General features: G+C 44.1%; 2 protein-coding genes across 3 annotated transcripts in view; both read right to left on the reverse strand.

Annotated features, from left to right (window-relative positions):
- Nucleotides 1-13,899, reverse strand: part of bard1 (BRCA1 associated RING domain 1) — a 30,133-nt gene extending 16,234 nt beyond the window's left edge. For both annotated transcript variants that reach the window (XM_066686703.1, XM_066686702.1), the window contains exons 1-6: nt 13,693-13,899; nt 10,985-11,041; nt 10,001-10,149; nt 3,702-4,756; nt 2,287-2,367; nt 1,574-1,746 (exon numbers count right to left, since the gene is read on the reverse strand). In XM_066686703.1, coding sequence (XP_066542800.1) covers nt 1,574-1,746; nt 2,287-2,367; nt 3,702-4,756; nt 10,001-10,149; nt 10,985-11,041; nt 13,693-13,778 — 1,601 coding nt within the window. In that variant the 5' untranslated portion in view covers nt 13,779-13,899. The remainder of the gene's footprint in view (nt 1-1,573; nt 1,747-2,286; nt 2,368-3,701; nt 4,757-10,000; nt 10,150-10,984; nt 11,042-13,692) is intronic.
- A 2,238-nt stretch (nt 13,900-16,137) lies between these two features.
- The window catches only part of abca12 (ATP-binding cassette, sub-family A (ABC1), member 12), a 62,244-nt gene continuing 60,170 nt past the window's right edge, over nt 16,138-18,211 (reverse strand). The window contains exons 52-53 of the mRNA XM_066685853.1: nt 17,484-17,621; nt 16,138-17,194 (exon numbers count right to left, since the gene is read on the reverse strand). Of these exons, the coding sequence (XP_066541950.1) occupies nt 17,090-17,194; nt 17,484-17,621 (243 nt within the window). The 3' untranslated portion in view covers nt 16,138-17,089. The remainder of the gene's footprint in view (nt 17,195-17,483; nt 17,622-18,211) is intronic.

The raw sequence follows: 18,211 nt of genomic DNA on the forward strand, positions 1-18,211 counted from the left end.
GACAGTCACCGGGAGGAAACCCACGCAGGCACAGGGAGAACACACCACACTCCTCACAGACAGTCACCCGGAGGAAACCCACGCAGACACAGGGAGAACACACCACACTCCTCACAGACAGTCAGCCGGAGGAAACCCAAGCAGACACAGGGAGAACACACCACACTCCTCACAGACAGTCACCGGGAGGAAACCCACGCAGACACAGGGAGAACACACCACACTCCTCACAGTCACCCGGAGGAAACCCACGCAGACACAGGGAGAACACACCACACTCCTCACAGACAGTCACCCGGAGGAAACCCACTCAGACACAGGGAGAACACACCACACTCCTCAAAGACAGTCACCCTGAGGAAACCCACGCAGACACAGAGAGAACGCACCACACTCCTCACAGACAGTCACCCGGAGGAAACCCACGCAGACACAGGGAGAACACACCACACTCCTCACAGACAGTCACCCGGAGGAAACCCACTCAGACACAGGGAGAACACACCACACTCCTCAAAGACAGTCACCCTGAGGAAACCCACGCAGACACAGAGAGAACGCACCACACTCCTCACAGACAGTCACCCGGAGGAAACCCACGCAGACACAGAGAGAACACACCACACTCCTCACAGACAGTCACCCGGAAGAAACCCACGCAGGCACAGGGAGAACACACCACACTCCTCACAGACAGTCACCCGGAGCGGGAATCAAACCCACAACCTCCAGGTCCCTGGATCTGTGTGACTGCGACACTAAAATTTACATTTACAGCATTTAGCAGATGCTCCATATCATGGCACAATATCATACTGGCATCCACTTTTATACTGGCGTATCACACATCCATAGACTAGTATTTTGAGCCCTCAGTTGCTTGGTATCATCTCCAGAAACCTCTGCTTTCTGTTTATGCAGCGAGTTCAACACGTACACACCACAGAGAGCTCAACAGGTGCACACCAACTTAAGCAACCCTTCAAAAAAAAAAAAAAACGTCAAATCGACTGTCAGACTCTGAGGTGAGGTATTTTGGTTGCACGGCATGTTTCCAACACACTTCTCCAAAAGAGATAAACTGCAACTTCAAAAGTAACACATCTCCAACTCAGACTCAGTTGTCAGCCACAGGATCGGTTCTGCAATAAACACATCATTAATGCCTGCGATGATAGAACAGATCAAATTACCTTTCTCATGTAGAGCCAAAGTGCTTACCGTTGCTTCGACATGAACACTGTTCTCCCAAAGAAAAGAGAATCACTGAATAACCATTCAGACAAACAAGCTACACAAGCACAGCTTAATGTCTTAATTCAAACATGACGACTATTTACATATAACTAATTCTCCATGCAGCCATTTTAGAATTGCATTTGAAATTTACACAACAGTGAATGTTGCTTTTTTACCTTTGTATTTACTGCTATTTGCTCAGTGAAGAAAAAAAGACCTGCACGTGCACCCAGTCCAAAGAGAGACCTTCTCACATTATCATAGACATCCCACCACATTCTGGAAGATCGTATTTAATGTCATATGTTTGTGTGTGTGTGTCCAAGTTGCTTACAGTACATTTGTGGAGGCTCCATGCTCCAGCAGAAGCCTGGCCACTGCCACATGCCCGTTCCTGACAGCATCATGAAGTGGAGAGTCGTTTTCATAACCGGGGGTGTTCAACAGCGCCCCCTGCTGCAGCAGCACCTCCACCACATCCAAGTGGCCCAAGTTACAAGCTTCATGCTGGGAGACAAAAGCGCAAAAACTAAATAAGCACACGTTTACAGAAACTCTCAACTGGCATACACACGTGTGTCTGCTCTGACGACATGTCATTAAGCTCACCCTAAACATATACTGTTTACAACAAGCTCTGGGCAAAAATCCATATTGAAATACTCAGCTATGTCATGTATCTGTTTGCTGCAGCTTCCTTCACAGAGTAAACCAGACCCTGGAGACTAAATTCTTAATTCACCTTTTGCATAATTCAAAATTTGACTTTATATTCTCCAACCTACATTACATATGAATATAAAAAAAGCACAGACAGTGAACTTATGAATGTAAAGCAACTGAAATATTAATCCATTTCCTACAGCGAGCATAGACTACGCGTTACATACCCATGAACCACTCACATGAGTAAATAGTGTATAAAATAAAGACTTGACGCTACATGGAAAACCTTTCTGGCTCCATTTACATCACACAAGTCTACACTTGTGTAAAAACGTATGTGTTAATGCTTTACATAGAGACAGAGAGAGAAAGTTTCCTGACCAGTGGAGTCCAGCCAGCATGGTCCTTCAGGTTTGGGTCAGCTCCCTGAGCCAGGAGCTCTTTTGTTGCTTCTGCATCACCCTTCACAAACAAGCAAAGGTCAGACACTTAGTAAATACAGCATGAATTCATACATACACACTGATAAATACAAATATGCATACAACATTCTAACAGATAAAGCACATAATTAAATATTCATTCATTCATTTACTTTAAGCGTTTATCCAGTTCAGGGTCGCGGTGGGTCCAGAGCCTACCTGGAATCATTGGGCACAAGGCGGGAATACACCCTGGAGGGGGCGCCAGTCCTTCACAGGGCAACACACACACACACACACACACATTCACTCACACCTATGGACACTTTTGAGTCGCCAATCCACCTGCCAACGTGTGTTTTTGGACTGTGGGAGCACCCGGAGGAAACCCACGCAGACACAGGGAGAACACACCACACTCCTCACAGACAGTCACCCGGAGGAAACCCACGCAGACACAGGGAGAACACACCACACTCCTCACAGACAGTCACCCGGAGGAAACCCACGCAGACACAGGGAGAACACACCACACTCCTCACAGACAGTCACCCGGAGGAAACCCACGCAGACACAGAGAGAACACACCACACTCCTCACAGACAGTCACCCGGAGGAAACCCACGCGGACACAGGGAGAACACACCACACTCCTCACAGACAGTCACCCGGAGGAAACCCACGCAGACACAGGGAGAACACACCAACTCCTCACAGACAGTCACCCGGAAGAAACCCACGCAGACACAGGGAGAACACACCACACTCCTCACAGACAGTCACCCGGAGGAAACCCACGCAGACACATGGAGAACACACCACACTCCTCACAGACAGTCACCCGTAGTGGGAATCGAACCAACAACCTCCAGGTCCCTGGAGCTGTGTGACTGCGACACTAACCTGCTGCGCCACCGTGCCTCCCCCATAATTAAATATATAAACATTTAATATTTAAGAAAGAGGAGTCTTCAGTGCTGAGCCACTTATTTTAAAACGGAGCCATAGTACATGCCCCCTGAACTAAAAGTGATGGCTCAGAGAAAAATCTAATATAGAGAACTTATTTAGTTTTTCACTGGAGCAACAAAGCCTATGTAGACAACAAGTAATGAAATCTTCTATACACTTGTTTACCATTCTGCAAATGACTGTTTTAGCAAAGGCGCTATGGTTCTCCTGTGGTTCTCATTTGCACATCCCCACAAGCATTATGATACTGTTGGTTGGATACGATTATTGGCTATATTAGTCTTTCCAGACACCACACCTGTCTTGGTATATCTTATTTGGAATAAGGAAGAAAGTGAGTAAATTTAACAGTTGGTCAATCACTTTACGCTGTGGCACAGAATTTAAGTGAAAATGACTCACCTTGATGGCAGCCAAGTGTAGAGGCGTCTCTCCTTTTTTGTTCCTCTTCATGTAGGCCGGGCTGCCCTGGCTGTGGCGCTCAGCTGGGGATTTCTTTCCTGTGGTGGGGGAGTTGTTTGGGCTCGCTTCCTGCTCTTTTCTGGCTCTTTCACAAACAATGGAGGGTTTGGAGCTGTTTAGCGAAGAGGGCAGCGTGACAGCTCTAAGGGTGACTGACCTTCTTCTCCGGCCAGGGGACAGCCTCGGCCGCTTTGGAGTGGTCTGTGGGCTGCCTCCACGCTCATCAAGCCTTGCTCTTTTAGGGGTTCTGCCAGGGGATGAATGAACGGGACTTTGGGTGTCGGTAATGGGTTCAGTCTCCGTAACTGGATGAGACTTCTGCTCACTGAGAGTGTTTTGAACTGACAAGTTTTGCTCCTCGGTGGAAGGCTCAGTTACCATCACTGCTCCCTCCTTTAAGATACTCCTCTTGGAGCTTTGAACCACATTAGTAGGGGCTTCTTGAAGCCCCTGGTGTTCAGGATGGTTCTCAGAGAACTTGAAGGACACTCTCTTGTTTGTCTTCCCTTCCTTTGACCCCCCAAGATTATTATTCTCTTGTGTTTCTGGATCCTCACTTTCCATAACACCATCTTTACAGAATCCCCACTGTTGGTTCACAGCCTCCAGCCTTACATTCTTGAGATTCTGCTTGGTGTGGTGCCTGGTGCGTGGCCTAATGACGTGGCTGGCCCGTTTGCCAACAGACCTCGCCTTCCTCTTCCTACTTTTCTTCTTTCCGCCGTTATTTCCTCCCTTGTTATTCGGAGAGGAGGAGCCAGAATCCTGAGAGGATGAGTTGAAGTTGAAGACAGATAAGAGATTAGAGTCTTGGCGTTTGGATGGTGGCTCAGAAGGTCCAGGAGGGGTCTTCCCTTTCTGCAAGTTCACCTCAACCGGTTTCTCCACTTGGCAGCGGACTTTACGGCTCTTTGGACTGAACCAGATCTTGAAGATCTTCTTGTTTTTGAGGACAGCGTTTTCATTTGAGGGTGTGGAGGTTTCTGCAGCAGAGTCTAAGTGGGAATAGAGACCATTCAAAACATTGACACTGAAACAAAACCTTGTATCTCTTTTTTTATACTAGACTAAATATAGATATATCATTACCTTCCATCATAACTGGTTTTAAAGGAAGATATGGATGGAATAATGAAGGTTTTTTTATATTAATACACACTAGAGTACTAGAGCTAAAAAATTTGGAAAAAGCTTATGTTTATTTTTTCGGACAAATACTAAAAGTGAGATTAAATTGCTATTGTTTTCTATAAATCAAGGCCTAAAGCTATGGTCACATGACCAGACTGAAGCCATTCAAATCTGATTTTTGTGCCTTGATGTTACACAGATCAGATTTTTTCAGCCCTGTGTAAACGTGTCAAATCAGATTGTTTCCCATTAGATTACAGTTACGTTCACGTGATCCTAGATTGGATACGTATCCAATTTCCAAGCATGTGACATGAATGTGAACAGTCAGATCAGATTTCATGCATCCTTTTTTTGCCGGTACATTTGCACTTAGTGCTTTCATCATCAGCCAGCACTGACAGTAACATGCAGGTTGTGTCTCGAAAGGTCCCGGTGCTTCTATGGCTTCTGCACCAAAATAATGCACTGAATTTTAGAAAAGGAGCTGTGCCGGTGAGTGCTGAATATAAATGGATTTCTGTTCAGATATATTGTGCAGTGCTTGGCTATAACCCTTAATTTAAGGAACCGCATCGTACACTAAACAAGGCTTAGGGACAGAACTGCATAGTCACTGTGAACACGCAAGCCTTTTCAGGGACAGATTCATTCACTTTACAGAGAGATACAGGTCACTTACATTTATGAACGTGAAACATCAAGACAAATCTGATCAGATAACTATCTGTTATATCTGATCACTAATTGCTGAGGCGTGTAATGTGGAGGAGTGCTTAAGGAGTGTCTGTCTACAACGCAGGACATGTCTGTTATGAAATCATTCAAATAGATTGATTGATTGATTCATTCATTCATTATCTGTAACCCTTATCCAGTTCAGGGTCACGGTGGGTCCAGAGCGTACCTGGAATCATTGGGCGCAAGGCGGGAATACACCCTGGAGGGGGCGCCAGTCCTTCACAGGGCAACACACACACACACACCTACGGACACTTTGAGTCTCCAATCCACCTACAAACGTGCGTTTTTGGACTGTGGGAGGAAATCGGAGCACCCGGAGAAAACCCACGCGGACACAGGGAGAACACACCACACTCCTCACAGACAGTCACCCAGAGGAAACCCACACAGACACAGTGAGAACACACCACACTCCTCACAGTCACCCGGAGGAAACCCACACAGACACAGGGAGAACACACCACACTCCTCACAGACAGTCACCCGGAGGAAACCCACACAGACACAGGGAGAACACACCACACTCCTCACCCGGAGCGGGAATCGAACCCACAACCTCCAGGTCCCTGGAGTTGTGTGACTGCAACACTACCTGCTGCACCACCGTGCCGCCCAATTCCTAATCAAATCATTTTAAATATACTAAACATTTGTTGAATGCCTGTGAACTGTCATTTGCCTTGGCAATATAGTTCTGATATTGTATATTGCTAGTTCTAAAAATATTAAGGTTCATGATAAAACGCTTGAAATATCTCCTTCGATTTATGTATTTTCACAATATATGTACATGTAGAAGTGTTTTTTTTTCTTCTTTTTTTCCCTCCTCTTTCCATTTTTTCCAGCACTGTTGGGGAGGCTCACCAGGTGGCTCCTCATGAAGCTGCTTGAGAGCATGCCAAGACTATGCAAAGCTGCATAAAAGTAGAAAGACTTTGAAGAATTTCAAATAGCAGAAGTTGTGCTGTTTTTAACTTTTATTTTGAAATGAGTAAAAATAGTATAGATACGGAAAAAAAACCCTCGGTGCTGTATGTCCACTCTTCTGACTGTTGTATCATTTATATATTACAAGTTTATATTCTATAAATTGTATTATTTATATATTACAGGATATAGCGGCAAGGGTTGCCATGTTTGTACTGACAGTATCATGAACTGTGTTCTATTAAGTTTCGAAATCTTACCCAGTAACTGCCAGCAGATGACTTTGACCAAGTAATTAAACACCCATAAGACTGTAGGTTACGTGTCAACTGCAGACAAATTCATCATCTGAGATTTCTCACCTCTTCAATTTCAGTGGGAAGTAGCGAAAAAATGTGTGAGGGATTGTGGGATGGTTGGCGGTGCCATGTGACTCTTGAGAAAAGTTGGCTTTAACTTTATTAAAATTACATGCAGAACTGACTAATCAGGCAACAGCAATTGTCCAAGCACAACCAGTGTGTGCCTGCAAAGTTCTGTCTGCATGACAGTGACGAGACAGTGTTCCCCACTGTATATCATTTAAAATTAAACTACAATTAAATTCATTTGAAAATTAAATTCATTTTAATCTTTATATTACACAGTACAGTTTAAAAAATAGCTAATTTAAGTGGATATGCATGTCACTGGATGTCATGTAAACACACTTAAACAAAATAAATTACAGTGAACAACAACTAACTACGAATGTCCTATTTAGTACCAGGTTTACAAGAATAGTTTACATGAAGACACGGCACAGTGGCGCAGCAGGTAGTGGTCGCAGTCACACAGCTCCAGGGACCAGGAGGTTGTGGGTTCAAGTCCCACTCCGGGTGACTGTCTGTGAGGAGTGTGGCGTGTTCTCCCTGTGTCTGCGTGGGTTTCCTCCGGGTGACTGTCTGAGGAGTGTGGCGTGTTCTGTCTGTGTGGGTTTCCTCCGGGTGACTGTCTGTGTGGTGTGTTCTCCCTGTGTCTGCGTGGGTTTCCTCCGGGTGACTGTCTGTGAGGAGTGTGGTGTGTTCTCCCTGTGTCTGCGTGGGTTTCCTCCGGGTGACTGTCTGTGAGGAGTGTGGTGTGTTCTCCCTGTGTCTGCGTGGGTTTCCTCCAGGTGACTGTCTGTGAGGAGTGTGGTGTGTTCTCTCTGTGTCTGCGTGGGTTTCCTCCGGGTGACTGTCTGTGAGGAGTGTGGTGTGTTCTCTCTGTGTCTGCGTGGGTTTCCTCCGGGTGACTGTCTGTGAGGAGTGTGGTGTGTTCTCCCTGTGTCTGCGTGGGTTTCCTCCAGGTGACTGTCTGTGAGGAGTGTGGTGTGTTCTCCCTGTGTCTGCGTGGGTTTCCTCCAGGTGACTGTCTGTGAGGAGTGTGGTGTGTTCTCTCTGTGTCCGCGTGGCTTTTCTCCGGGTGACTGTCTGTGAGGAGTGTGGTGTGTTCTCTCTGTGTCCGCGTGGTAGTTGGATTGGTGACTCAAAAGTGTCCGTAGATGTGAGTGAATGTGTGAGTGTGTGTTGCCCTGTGAAGGACTGGCGCCCCGTCCATGGTGTATGGAATCACAGCGACCCTGAACTGGATAAGGGTTACAGATAATGAATGATTAGGAATGTATAGTAATTCATTAATTTGTGTATTTGTTGCCGAACAGGAAATAAATAACCATTTGTCTGATGTTCCCAGAACAAGTGCCATTTTATCTGCATTCCACAAAATAACAGAGGTCTGGCCAAAATTCTCATTCTGATGCACACTTGTGTCTCTAATTTTATCCTTAACAGGGTTTTAAAATGTGAATAAAAACAGACCAATAGAACTGCTCCTATATTTCTTCAATAATGTGAATTAGACCTTAACTTGCATTGAAAGTTAAGCATGATTACCTCCTCTTCAAAATCACTTCAGAGATAAGAGGTTTCTGTCGTGCAGCTCCAGAATTTCCAAAATCTACTGTTTCACCAGGAGAGCAGGAACCTTGTCAGGGCATGTTTGCAGATATGATTTAGAAAGTAATCAAAGATGGTCTCAGAGACATCTGTGACACCCTGAGAATGAGCTCATTTTAAGTTAAAAGCTAAAGCACCAGTTTAGGAGTCATTCCTTAGCTGCTAGTGATGTGTGCTATCTCTGATTCTACAGCAGAGCTGGCGTGACTCGGCCCACCAAATCTAATCCCCACACCACCTTTAATGTGCTGACCTCACAGGCGCAAATATGTCCATCACACAGAGCTCTGCTGCAGCCCACAATATCACACCCTGTTCCAGCTCTGCCCGGTAATACACCACTGTGGCTAATTGCATGACATAATTATAGTCATTATCATGCTCAAAGCTCAGCCTTTTATAATAGTATATATATACGACTGATATGGATTTGCTAAGGGGCAGGTGATCTTAAAAACAACACATCACTGCATGATACTTTCAAGACATTATCGCAATATATGATACATATCAATATATCGAGACACAGCCTCAATTCACCAGCAGTATAACAGGGCAGCACAGTGGAGCAATAGCTCACAGCTCCATGGTCCTGGGGATGTGGGTTTGAGTCTGGGAGGAGTTTAGTGTGTTCTCCCCATGTCTGTATGGGTTTCCTCCCACAGTCCAAAAGCACACATTGGTAGGTGGACTGGATACTCAAAAGTGTTCATAGGTGTGAGTGTGTGAGTGAATGCGTGAGTGTGTGTTGCCCTGCGATAAACTGTCACGCCCTTAAGGGTGTGCTCCCACCTTGCACCCAGTGATCCTTGGTAGGCTCTGGACCCACCGCGAGCTGGATACGCGACTACAGACAATGAATAAATGAATGTAATAAAACACAAATTTGTTATTTGACACCAATTACCTTGAAGTCTTGCAGACATCTGTTGTGTGTGTCAGACTTTGATGCATTCTGTCACACACCAAGGTAACAACCCATCTACTCTGATGGCCAAGGCCAGACTGAAATATTAAATTGCTAATCATATGCCACAGAATTTATCATAACATTTACACTGCCACTTTTTCAAAAAAAAAAGGATGCTACCACCAAAATAAAGCTCATCAAAACCTATTTGCAAAAATATTATGCTTAAAAGCGACTAAGAGCCCGTTTAGACGTTACATAAACGCGTGTTAACTGACTGAACCGCATTTGGATTTCACTTGATTATATGAAATAACTTTCACAGACGTAACGTCATAAACACAATCTTTTTTCCATCCCAGTGAACATCGTGCTCTGAAAGGCTCAGTCACGACACACAAAGCAGTAAACCGCTCTCATTTGTGTTTCCCACTGGACCAGTAAATGCTGCCGCGTGTAATCGCATGCACAAGTCTGTGCTGAAAGCCAATCTGAACGGAACAAACTCGGTTTACGTTGTTGATATAATCTGTGGCTGAAACTAGTATTACCTTCAACGTTGGAGGGGTAAAGTAGTGTCTCCAGATTGCGAAACAGCTCTGTGATGTTATTGAGCTGTCTGTTGATCTGGATGTCTTTAACCCAGGCAGGACTGTGACACACACTGCAGCCATCTCCAGCATGAGGACTTGCACAGGACCTGCAGCAAGAAAGATACAGACGAGACATATTTGGTGAAATCGTGAAAGAAATCATGCAGTGAAACCTATGGGACAACTGTCTGTAATTGTAGAACTACGGAATGCTCCTGTATGGTCAGTGGAGCGGTCAAAACGGACGAGTGTAGACACAAGTAAGGTGTTTCTAATCCAGTGATCGTTTGTGTATTCCAATAATTGCTTTGTTTATTTTAATGCATTTATGTGGATTTCTTTCTTTTTTTGGGTTGGACAATGGAACTGAAACCTGGTTTTAGACCACAGTAATTTATTAGTGTGGTGTAGGGCCTCCTTTTGCGGCCGATACAGCGTCAGTTCGTCTTGGGAATGACATACACAAGTCCTGCACAGTGGTCAGAGGGATTTGAAGCCATTCTTCTTGCAGGATAGTGGCCAGGTCTCTACGTGATGCTGGTGGAGGAAAACGTTTCCTGACTCGCTCCTCCAAAACACCCCAAAGTGTCTCAATAATATTTAGATCTGGTGACTGTGCAGGCCATGGGAGATGTTCAACTTCACTTTCATGTTCATCAAACCAGTCTTTCACCAGTCTTGCTGTGTGTATTGGTGCGTTGTCGTCCTGATACACGGCACCGCCTTCAGGACACAATGTTTGAACCATTGGATGCACATGGTCTTACTGGTGCAATGTGCAGTTAATGAAGATTGGCCACCAGGCTGCTCCAGTTTAGCCATGAAACCTCCCACACTACAATGACAGGTGTTTCAGTTTCATTGTCTAACCCCTGTATATCCAGATGTGTATTTTTTAAATATGCTAAAAAGATGCTGAAGTTATCATTATGGAATACTTACCTGCAAAGTAAATGTTCACAAATACCCAGGCACACTGGCTCCATCAGGATGTTTGAACTGCAAAAGGAAGTTAAAGATAATCGTGAATGCCAAAAATACTGAATGGCGAACGAAGAACTGTCTTATCTCAGAGCATGTTTATATACATTCACTTCAACAGAGCCTAAAGTTGTTTTCTCAGATTGTGCCTTGACACAGAACTGTTCTTTCTCCACAGTCCTTATCTCAAGTCTGAGAGCAGCTTGGCTTTCATTTCTTCATCCATCTGCAAACTCACCACTAAACTACGTTCTGAGGCAATGGTGAGAAAGTGTGTTTGCAGGGAATTAGTCTTATAAATAAATTAAAATAAAAACTCTAAAAACCCGTGCCAGTCTGAAACATGGAGGTTCACATGTCCAGCAGAAGGGCAGACAGAAAGGTGAAGATATTAACTCGGTTCTAACAAGTGTGTTCTCCCTGTGTCTGTGTGGGTTTCCTCCGGGTGACTGTCTGTGAGGAGTGTGGTGTGTTCTTCCTGTTTCCGCATGGGTTTCCTCCGGGTGATTGTCTGTGAGGAGTGTGGTGTGTTCTCCTCGTTTCCTCTGGGTGTTCCGGTTTCCTCCCACAGTCCAAAAACACACGTTGGTAGGTGGATTGGCGACTCAAAAAGTGTCCGTAGGTGTGAGTGAATGTGTGTGTGTGTGTGTCTGTGTTGCCCTGTGAAGGACTGGCGCCCCCTCCAGGGTGTATTCCCGCCTTGCGCCCAATGATTCCAAGTAGGCTCTGGACCCACCGTGACCCTGAACTGGATAAGCACTTACAGATAATGAATGAATGTTCCCCTTTTGTTCTTAACCACTATGTACTCTAAATAAAATTGGTATGAAACAAATTGGCAAACAGCAGAATAAGACAATACCTTTCACCCCATTCCATATTACTGCCATGAAAGCGAGGAGCTCATTCTGCAGCAGACTGAAACATAGAATTCATTGAAGGGCAGCATTTGGTCTTTTCACCAATTGCTATTGACTGTTTCAGGATCAATGTCACCACAAAATGTACATGCATTTTGAATATGCTACTATTGACCCATAGCAATCTTCTGAATCTATTAATAAAAGACAGAATGCCAAGTTATTGTCTGCCTGTGAGTCCAAATGCAAATGTTCCAAATGATCCATAAGGGTGAGAAAATATATACATTGGAGTTACCCAATTACTAAAAGACATGACAGTGCATAGGCTGATAGCAAATGTTTATGGAGTAGTAGGAGATATTTCCTTTTTGTCATGCACTTAATAATAAGTGTTTACACTGACAGCCAGATACTCAGGTTTATAAGGTTTGCTACTATAGTTGACGGCAGATTCACATTAAACCTGGACATATCAAACTTCATTATTATCTGTAACCCTTATCCAGTTCAGGGTCGCGGTGGGTCCAGAGCCTACCTGGAATCATTGGGCGCAAGGCGGGAATACACCCTGGAGGGGGCGCCAGTCCTTCACAGGGCAACACACACACACACACACACACATTCACTCAGACACTCACACCTACGGACACTTTTGAGTCACCAATCCACCTACCAACGTGTGTTTTTGGACTGTGGGAGGAAACCGGAGCACCTGGAGGAAACCCTCGCAGACACAGAGAGAACCCACCACACTCCTCAGAGATAGTCACCCGGAGCGGGAATCAAACCCACAACCTCCAGGTCCCTGGAGCTGTGTGACTGCGACACTACCTGCTGCGCCACCGTGCCGCCCATATCAAACTTGTAATAGCCAAGTGACATTATTTTCCTATTCCCTACATAGTACACTACATAAGTCATGAAATGAATTTCCATGTTTAAAGTGCGCCGAGCAAAAATCCCTCCAAGTCAATGAACTACTGGAAGTACACTGGGATTCCCATACTCACGATGACCACACATCCTCAAATAATAAGCAGAGCTTGTATTCATTAAAATGCTATGGGTGATTGTCATCCTCTGTCCAAGTTACATTCCATTATTCAAAAAGAATGTTTATAAAAAAGAAATCATGGATGGTGTACTCGATCTGCCACAAATACTGAGGATGCATTGGTTCATAACTTGCCAATGAGAACGCAGTGTCATGAGTTTGTTCTCGCAAGATGACCTCTCAGGAACATTCTTCTATAGACACAGGTACATTTTTTGTATTCTTCATACTCAGGGTCTTTTATTATGAATATACCAGATTATGTTTAAGTTTGTTCCATTTTTATGTCTTCAAACTTGGATCATATTTGAAACGGTGGCCTTGCAAAGACAATAAAAACAGATCCAGGCTTACGTCACAAACCTAAGAAACCAATCCCGTTAACTTGCAGAGCAGGGTGAAGGGGTAAATGGGGACGGGGCGGGGACTACGCTTTAGTGAACGAAGGCGATGTTACAAACAAGACATTTGTATGGCCTTAGTGAAGTAAACTGTACAATTCTCAGACAACTAATAACACAGAACCGGTAGGGCGCTGTGTTACTGAGTATCCGTCTGTAAATAGGTCACAAACAAGTTGTTATAAATGAGCGACGTCGCCATCAGTATCTTTAGCCACTTTATGAAATTGTAGTTCTGAACGTGACGTAATTTAACGTAATCAGTGCTGAAGAAGAGTCCCAAAAAACTACACTACCCATGATGCCTTTTTGTCCAAAACTGTGCTTCGGCGAGAGCAGGATTAAACTCACCATTTGGAGCAGAGCAGCAGTTTTCTGAAACGTGCCACTGACTCCCGGGTTTCCACCCAGGCTCCAACCTCAGAAACAGCGTCCATTATATCAGTAAATGTGGAGTTTTTAAACTCTGCAACGTCCAACGCTCCGGCTTCGCTTCCTTCGTGTTGGTGCCGCAGCTGTTTCCCGCCTCAGAAATTAAGAGGCGTGGCATAAACTCGCTCATCCTATTGGTCCACAAAGACAACGTAATGTACACACGTCTTATACAAGTCGTGGGGAGTCATGTTTTGTTTACGTTTTTATACTTCTACGAATTTTCGTGTGCAATTTGACAAATTAAGACATTATGACATATTTTAAGTTATACTTTAAATTTTTATTAGTTCAATAAATAGAAACAGTGCTCTTAAATGAGTTGAAATTCCATCTTGTCCCAACCACACTCAGTGATGTTGAGGTGTGGGCTCTGGGGTGATCAGTCCATTGTTCTGAGTAGTCAAAAAGTCACCTCTTGAATTTAAATAAATAAATACCTAAGGGCTTATGATTGGATCATTAATGTGTGTATGTTTTAATATATTATATATGCTGCTGCTGCAGGTAGTATTTTCAATGTTCTTACACAATGTTGGCTGTATTACATGTTTGTGAAAATGTCCGGAACTGGGTTAAATTTTTAAAATGTGGAAAAATAGTGACGAACTATAAACTTCTCAGACGAAATGTGGGGAAACACCATGAAATACTGTGATCTGAGATCACACAAACACTCGGTGAAATAGAATGGAAAAATTGACAGACAGTAGCATCTTTAATGAATTCAGATTGCCCTGCTTCCAGAATGATGGGCATGTCAGTGTGAAAAGGAAAGTGCATGAAACAATATACCCATCATGCATTGTACCCACACTATGTACATGTTCTGGAGTGATGATCTGGGTTTGCTTTAGTTGGTCAAATCTATACTTACCAAGGTTACCCCGACAGCAAAGAATGCAGTTCTGTCTGCAGTTCTGGGCCGCATTTGGCCTTGAAAGATTGCGTTGACTCTGCCTCCACTCAACCACAGGTCTACCTTACATTGGCCAGATATTGGGTGGGTTCTGGACCAAACCTTTGGCCCACACAAGCCCAGCTCCTGACAGTTGGCATAAATCCGGTCCACACAACACCTCCCAATGCCATAACTGAGCTAAGTGACAAAGTGGCCCAAATGTGTCTGGCGTCTCTGTATCTGACTATAAACTGAGTACCTACTGAATGACGTGGCAAACCCATCTACGGATTCTTTTTTCCCCTTCCATTATATCCGAGGTTTATGTAATAAAAACTAAAGCATTCCAACATTTTTTTTAAATATGGGCTGTTTTTCCAGTGGGCATTTGCCTGATGAATTGAAATGTGCTGATGCTTATTAACATGCTTAATGCCTTCAATCAAAAACAAATAACTAGCTTCAAGTGTTTTAATACTCCCTCCAAAGGGTTTAGCTGCTGTAAGGTATGCACATTGTAGCCACAGACATTGGACTGAGTATGCACAGCTCGGATCTTCATAGAAAAGCATGAAAAAAAAAAAAAGAATGCTCCGGTCACCATGCTCAAAGCACTTTGAGAGATAACTGCAAATGTTCGTCCTTTGTGTATTTCTCTTTTTTTCAGAAACAGACCCTTTCAGACTCAGTGTTGAAAGGCATTTCTACAATTTTGTTAAATTCTCTTTTCCTGACTCTTAAAATAACATAATGACATAATGATAAAAGTTTTTTGAATGAAAACTGATCATAGGAATGTGTGGTTTCTCAGTTATTTTATGTGTATGCCTATGGGTGTGTGTGCATACAGTACATATAAAGTACAAATACATGTGCCCCAAATAAATATTAATTTCATTCATTCATTACCTGTAACCCTTATCCAGTTCAGGGTCGCAGTGGGTCCAGAGCCTACCTGGAATCATTGGGCGCAAGACAGGAACACACCCTGGAGGGGGCGCCAGTCCTTCACAGGGCGACACACACTCACACATTCGCTCACACACTTACAGACACTTTTGAGTCGCCAATCCACCTACCAACGTGTATTTTTGGACTGTGGGAGGAAACCCACGCAGACACGGGGAGAACACACCAAACTCCTCACAGACAGTCACCCGGAGCGGGAATCGAACCCACAACCTCCAGGTCCCTGGAGCTGTGTGACTGCGACACTACCTGCTGCGCCACCGTGCCGCCCCCAAATAAACACGTTTCAATGATTTCAAAAGGTTTCATAAAATAATAGCTTTTATAATTAGATTTTTTGCTTTCGACAAACCGCCTCCAGTGAATCCTTCACCCTCAAACGCTGATGGGGGCATTATAATGACTAATTGCATTTTTCACAAGGTCCAGTTCTGAATTGATTCTAAAGTGAAGACCCACTTGTTCCACGCACAATAAGACGAGCACCGAACATCTGCATTTGAAAAATAGCTTTAATGTAAAAATAAGTTTGGTACATTTTTAAAAAGAGGAACTGTGCCTTGAAGCAGTCTGAAGAAAAGAAGCTGATGAAATATTCAGTACATGGGAGATGTGCCTTGAGAGGAAATATTAATGAGAATGAAGATGTGCAGACATTGAAGAATCATTTATATCTGGGAGCCAAAATGGTCTTTGTGATTTATACCCACCCCAAAAGTAGTGCTGCGTCAATGCTGCCAGCAGTTAAAAAACGATGAGATCCTCACCCGCCATGCATAGTTAATGCAGTATTGAGTAACCAAATAACGGTCATCTATTTGGGCTCTCCTCGCTTTAATGACGGCTCGGCATAAACAGTAAAAACCAACAATAAGACTTCGTTAAGGAAATATGAAAGACTAGTGGCCTTAGATTTCAAACAGGGTCTAAGGCTGAACAATACAAACACTGTAACATTTAGACTCCCACAGCGTGGACACTTCACATTGTGATATTGTAATGAGCACACATTACACTGAAATAAAACAGCACAGAGCAGCAGGAGAATCAGTAGGGTTAATGTCATGCCGTTCCCAGTTCAGGTTGGAACACCACAATATACCATGTAGAGCCCTTGGGAAAAACTCCTAATGTTGCAGATGTGTAAGAGGCTATCAAAATGAATATCAAAAGATACTGATATATTGTAATAAATATTTCAGAATTATGTTTGGCCTGAAAAATGTATACTGGCAAGAAACAAAGAAGCAGGCCACGTTCTCATAAGGTGCCTTAGATACTTCATTTTTTCATGAAAGGAAATTTAAATAGTATAAATAAGTGTTATATAAACTGATTTGGTTATTCCCTAAATTTCAGTACCAGGATAGTCTTATATTAATCCGGTTAACATTAAGATCCGTTTCCTATCGAGCTTCACAGTCATTCCACGCAGTCGTCAGTGTCCTATGTGTCAGCGGTGGTGAATGTGTCAAGACTGTCCAAGTCAGAGGCCTCGCTGACATCCTGCGATTCTGTGCCTGCCTTTCCCATAGCAAAGTTAATGAAGACCTGGAGAGGCAAGCAGACAAAGAGATACAACTTCTGTCACTTTCACTGCTGCACGTACACCTTCATTCCTTTTACTCCCTCTGACTCTCTCCCCCCAGTCTTCTCTCCCAGGCAAGCATATATGAATCGGTGAAAGGAAATTCAGGCTTGTCTTTCTCTCAATTCTCAATTCTCCCATCCATCCCTCTGTCATTCACCCACTATCTCCCACCCCCTCCTACTTGCATTTAAACTTTTCATTCAATTTGTCTTCCTCTCTCATCTCACCACATCTCTCCCAGTTTCTCACCTCGTCCAGAGTGGTCTGGCTCACTGAGAAATGTTTGATCTTCAGTGCAGCTTTGTTGGACTCAAGCTGGTCAAAGATGTCAGCGACGCCGCCAGGAGCTACAGGAACATGGTACTCCACCATAGCCGAGTGGTGATCCTGTGCAAATGTACAGGAAAAAGCATGTCATAATGATGCAGCGCAGTGTAATATCAACTTGAGAAATATAGAACAAAAAAAGTATGATGCAGAGTATTGTGTTCCACTAATACTGCCTTTCGAATTGTAATCCACTGAAGCCTAGACCTGCTTCCCTGAATAGTTTAGTGTTCCTAGATGGAACACACCTGAGCCATATATCAACCCCTTTTTATTCATTCATTCATTCATTGTCTGTAACCCTTATCCAGTTCAGGGTCGCGGTGTGTCCAGAGCCTACCTGGAAACATTGGGCGCAAGGCGGGAACACACCCTGGAGGGGGCGCCAGTCCTTCACAGGGCAACACACACACATTCACACCTACGGACACTTTTGAGTCGCCAAACCACCTACCAACGTGTGTTTTTGGACTGTGGGAGGAGACCGGAGCACCCGGAGGAAACCCACGCAGACACAGGGAGAACACACCAGGGAGAACTAGCATAGCCTCATAGCCACTTTCTCACTTCGTTGATGTCTCTTTCTTTTAACCCAGTTTTCTTCACACTGTCAGTCACTGAGGGGTGTCTCAATTCTTGTTGGGAAAGAG

The sequence above is a fragment of the Hoplias malabaricus genome, chromosome 12, assembly GCF_029633855.1.
Source record: "Hoplias malabaricus isolate fHopMal1 chromosome 12, fHopMal1.hap1, whole genome shotgun sequence".
Taxonomy (NCBI): Eukaryota; Metazoa; Chordata; class Actinopteri; order Characiformes; family Erythrinidae; genus Hoplias; species Hoplias malabaricus.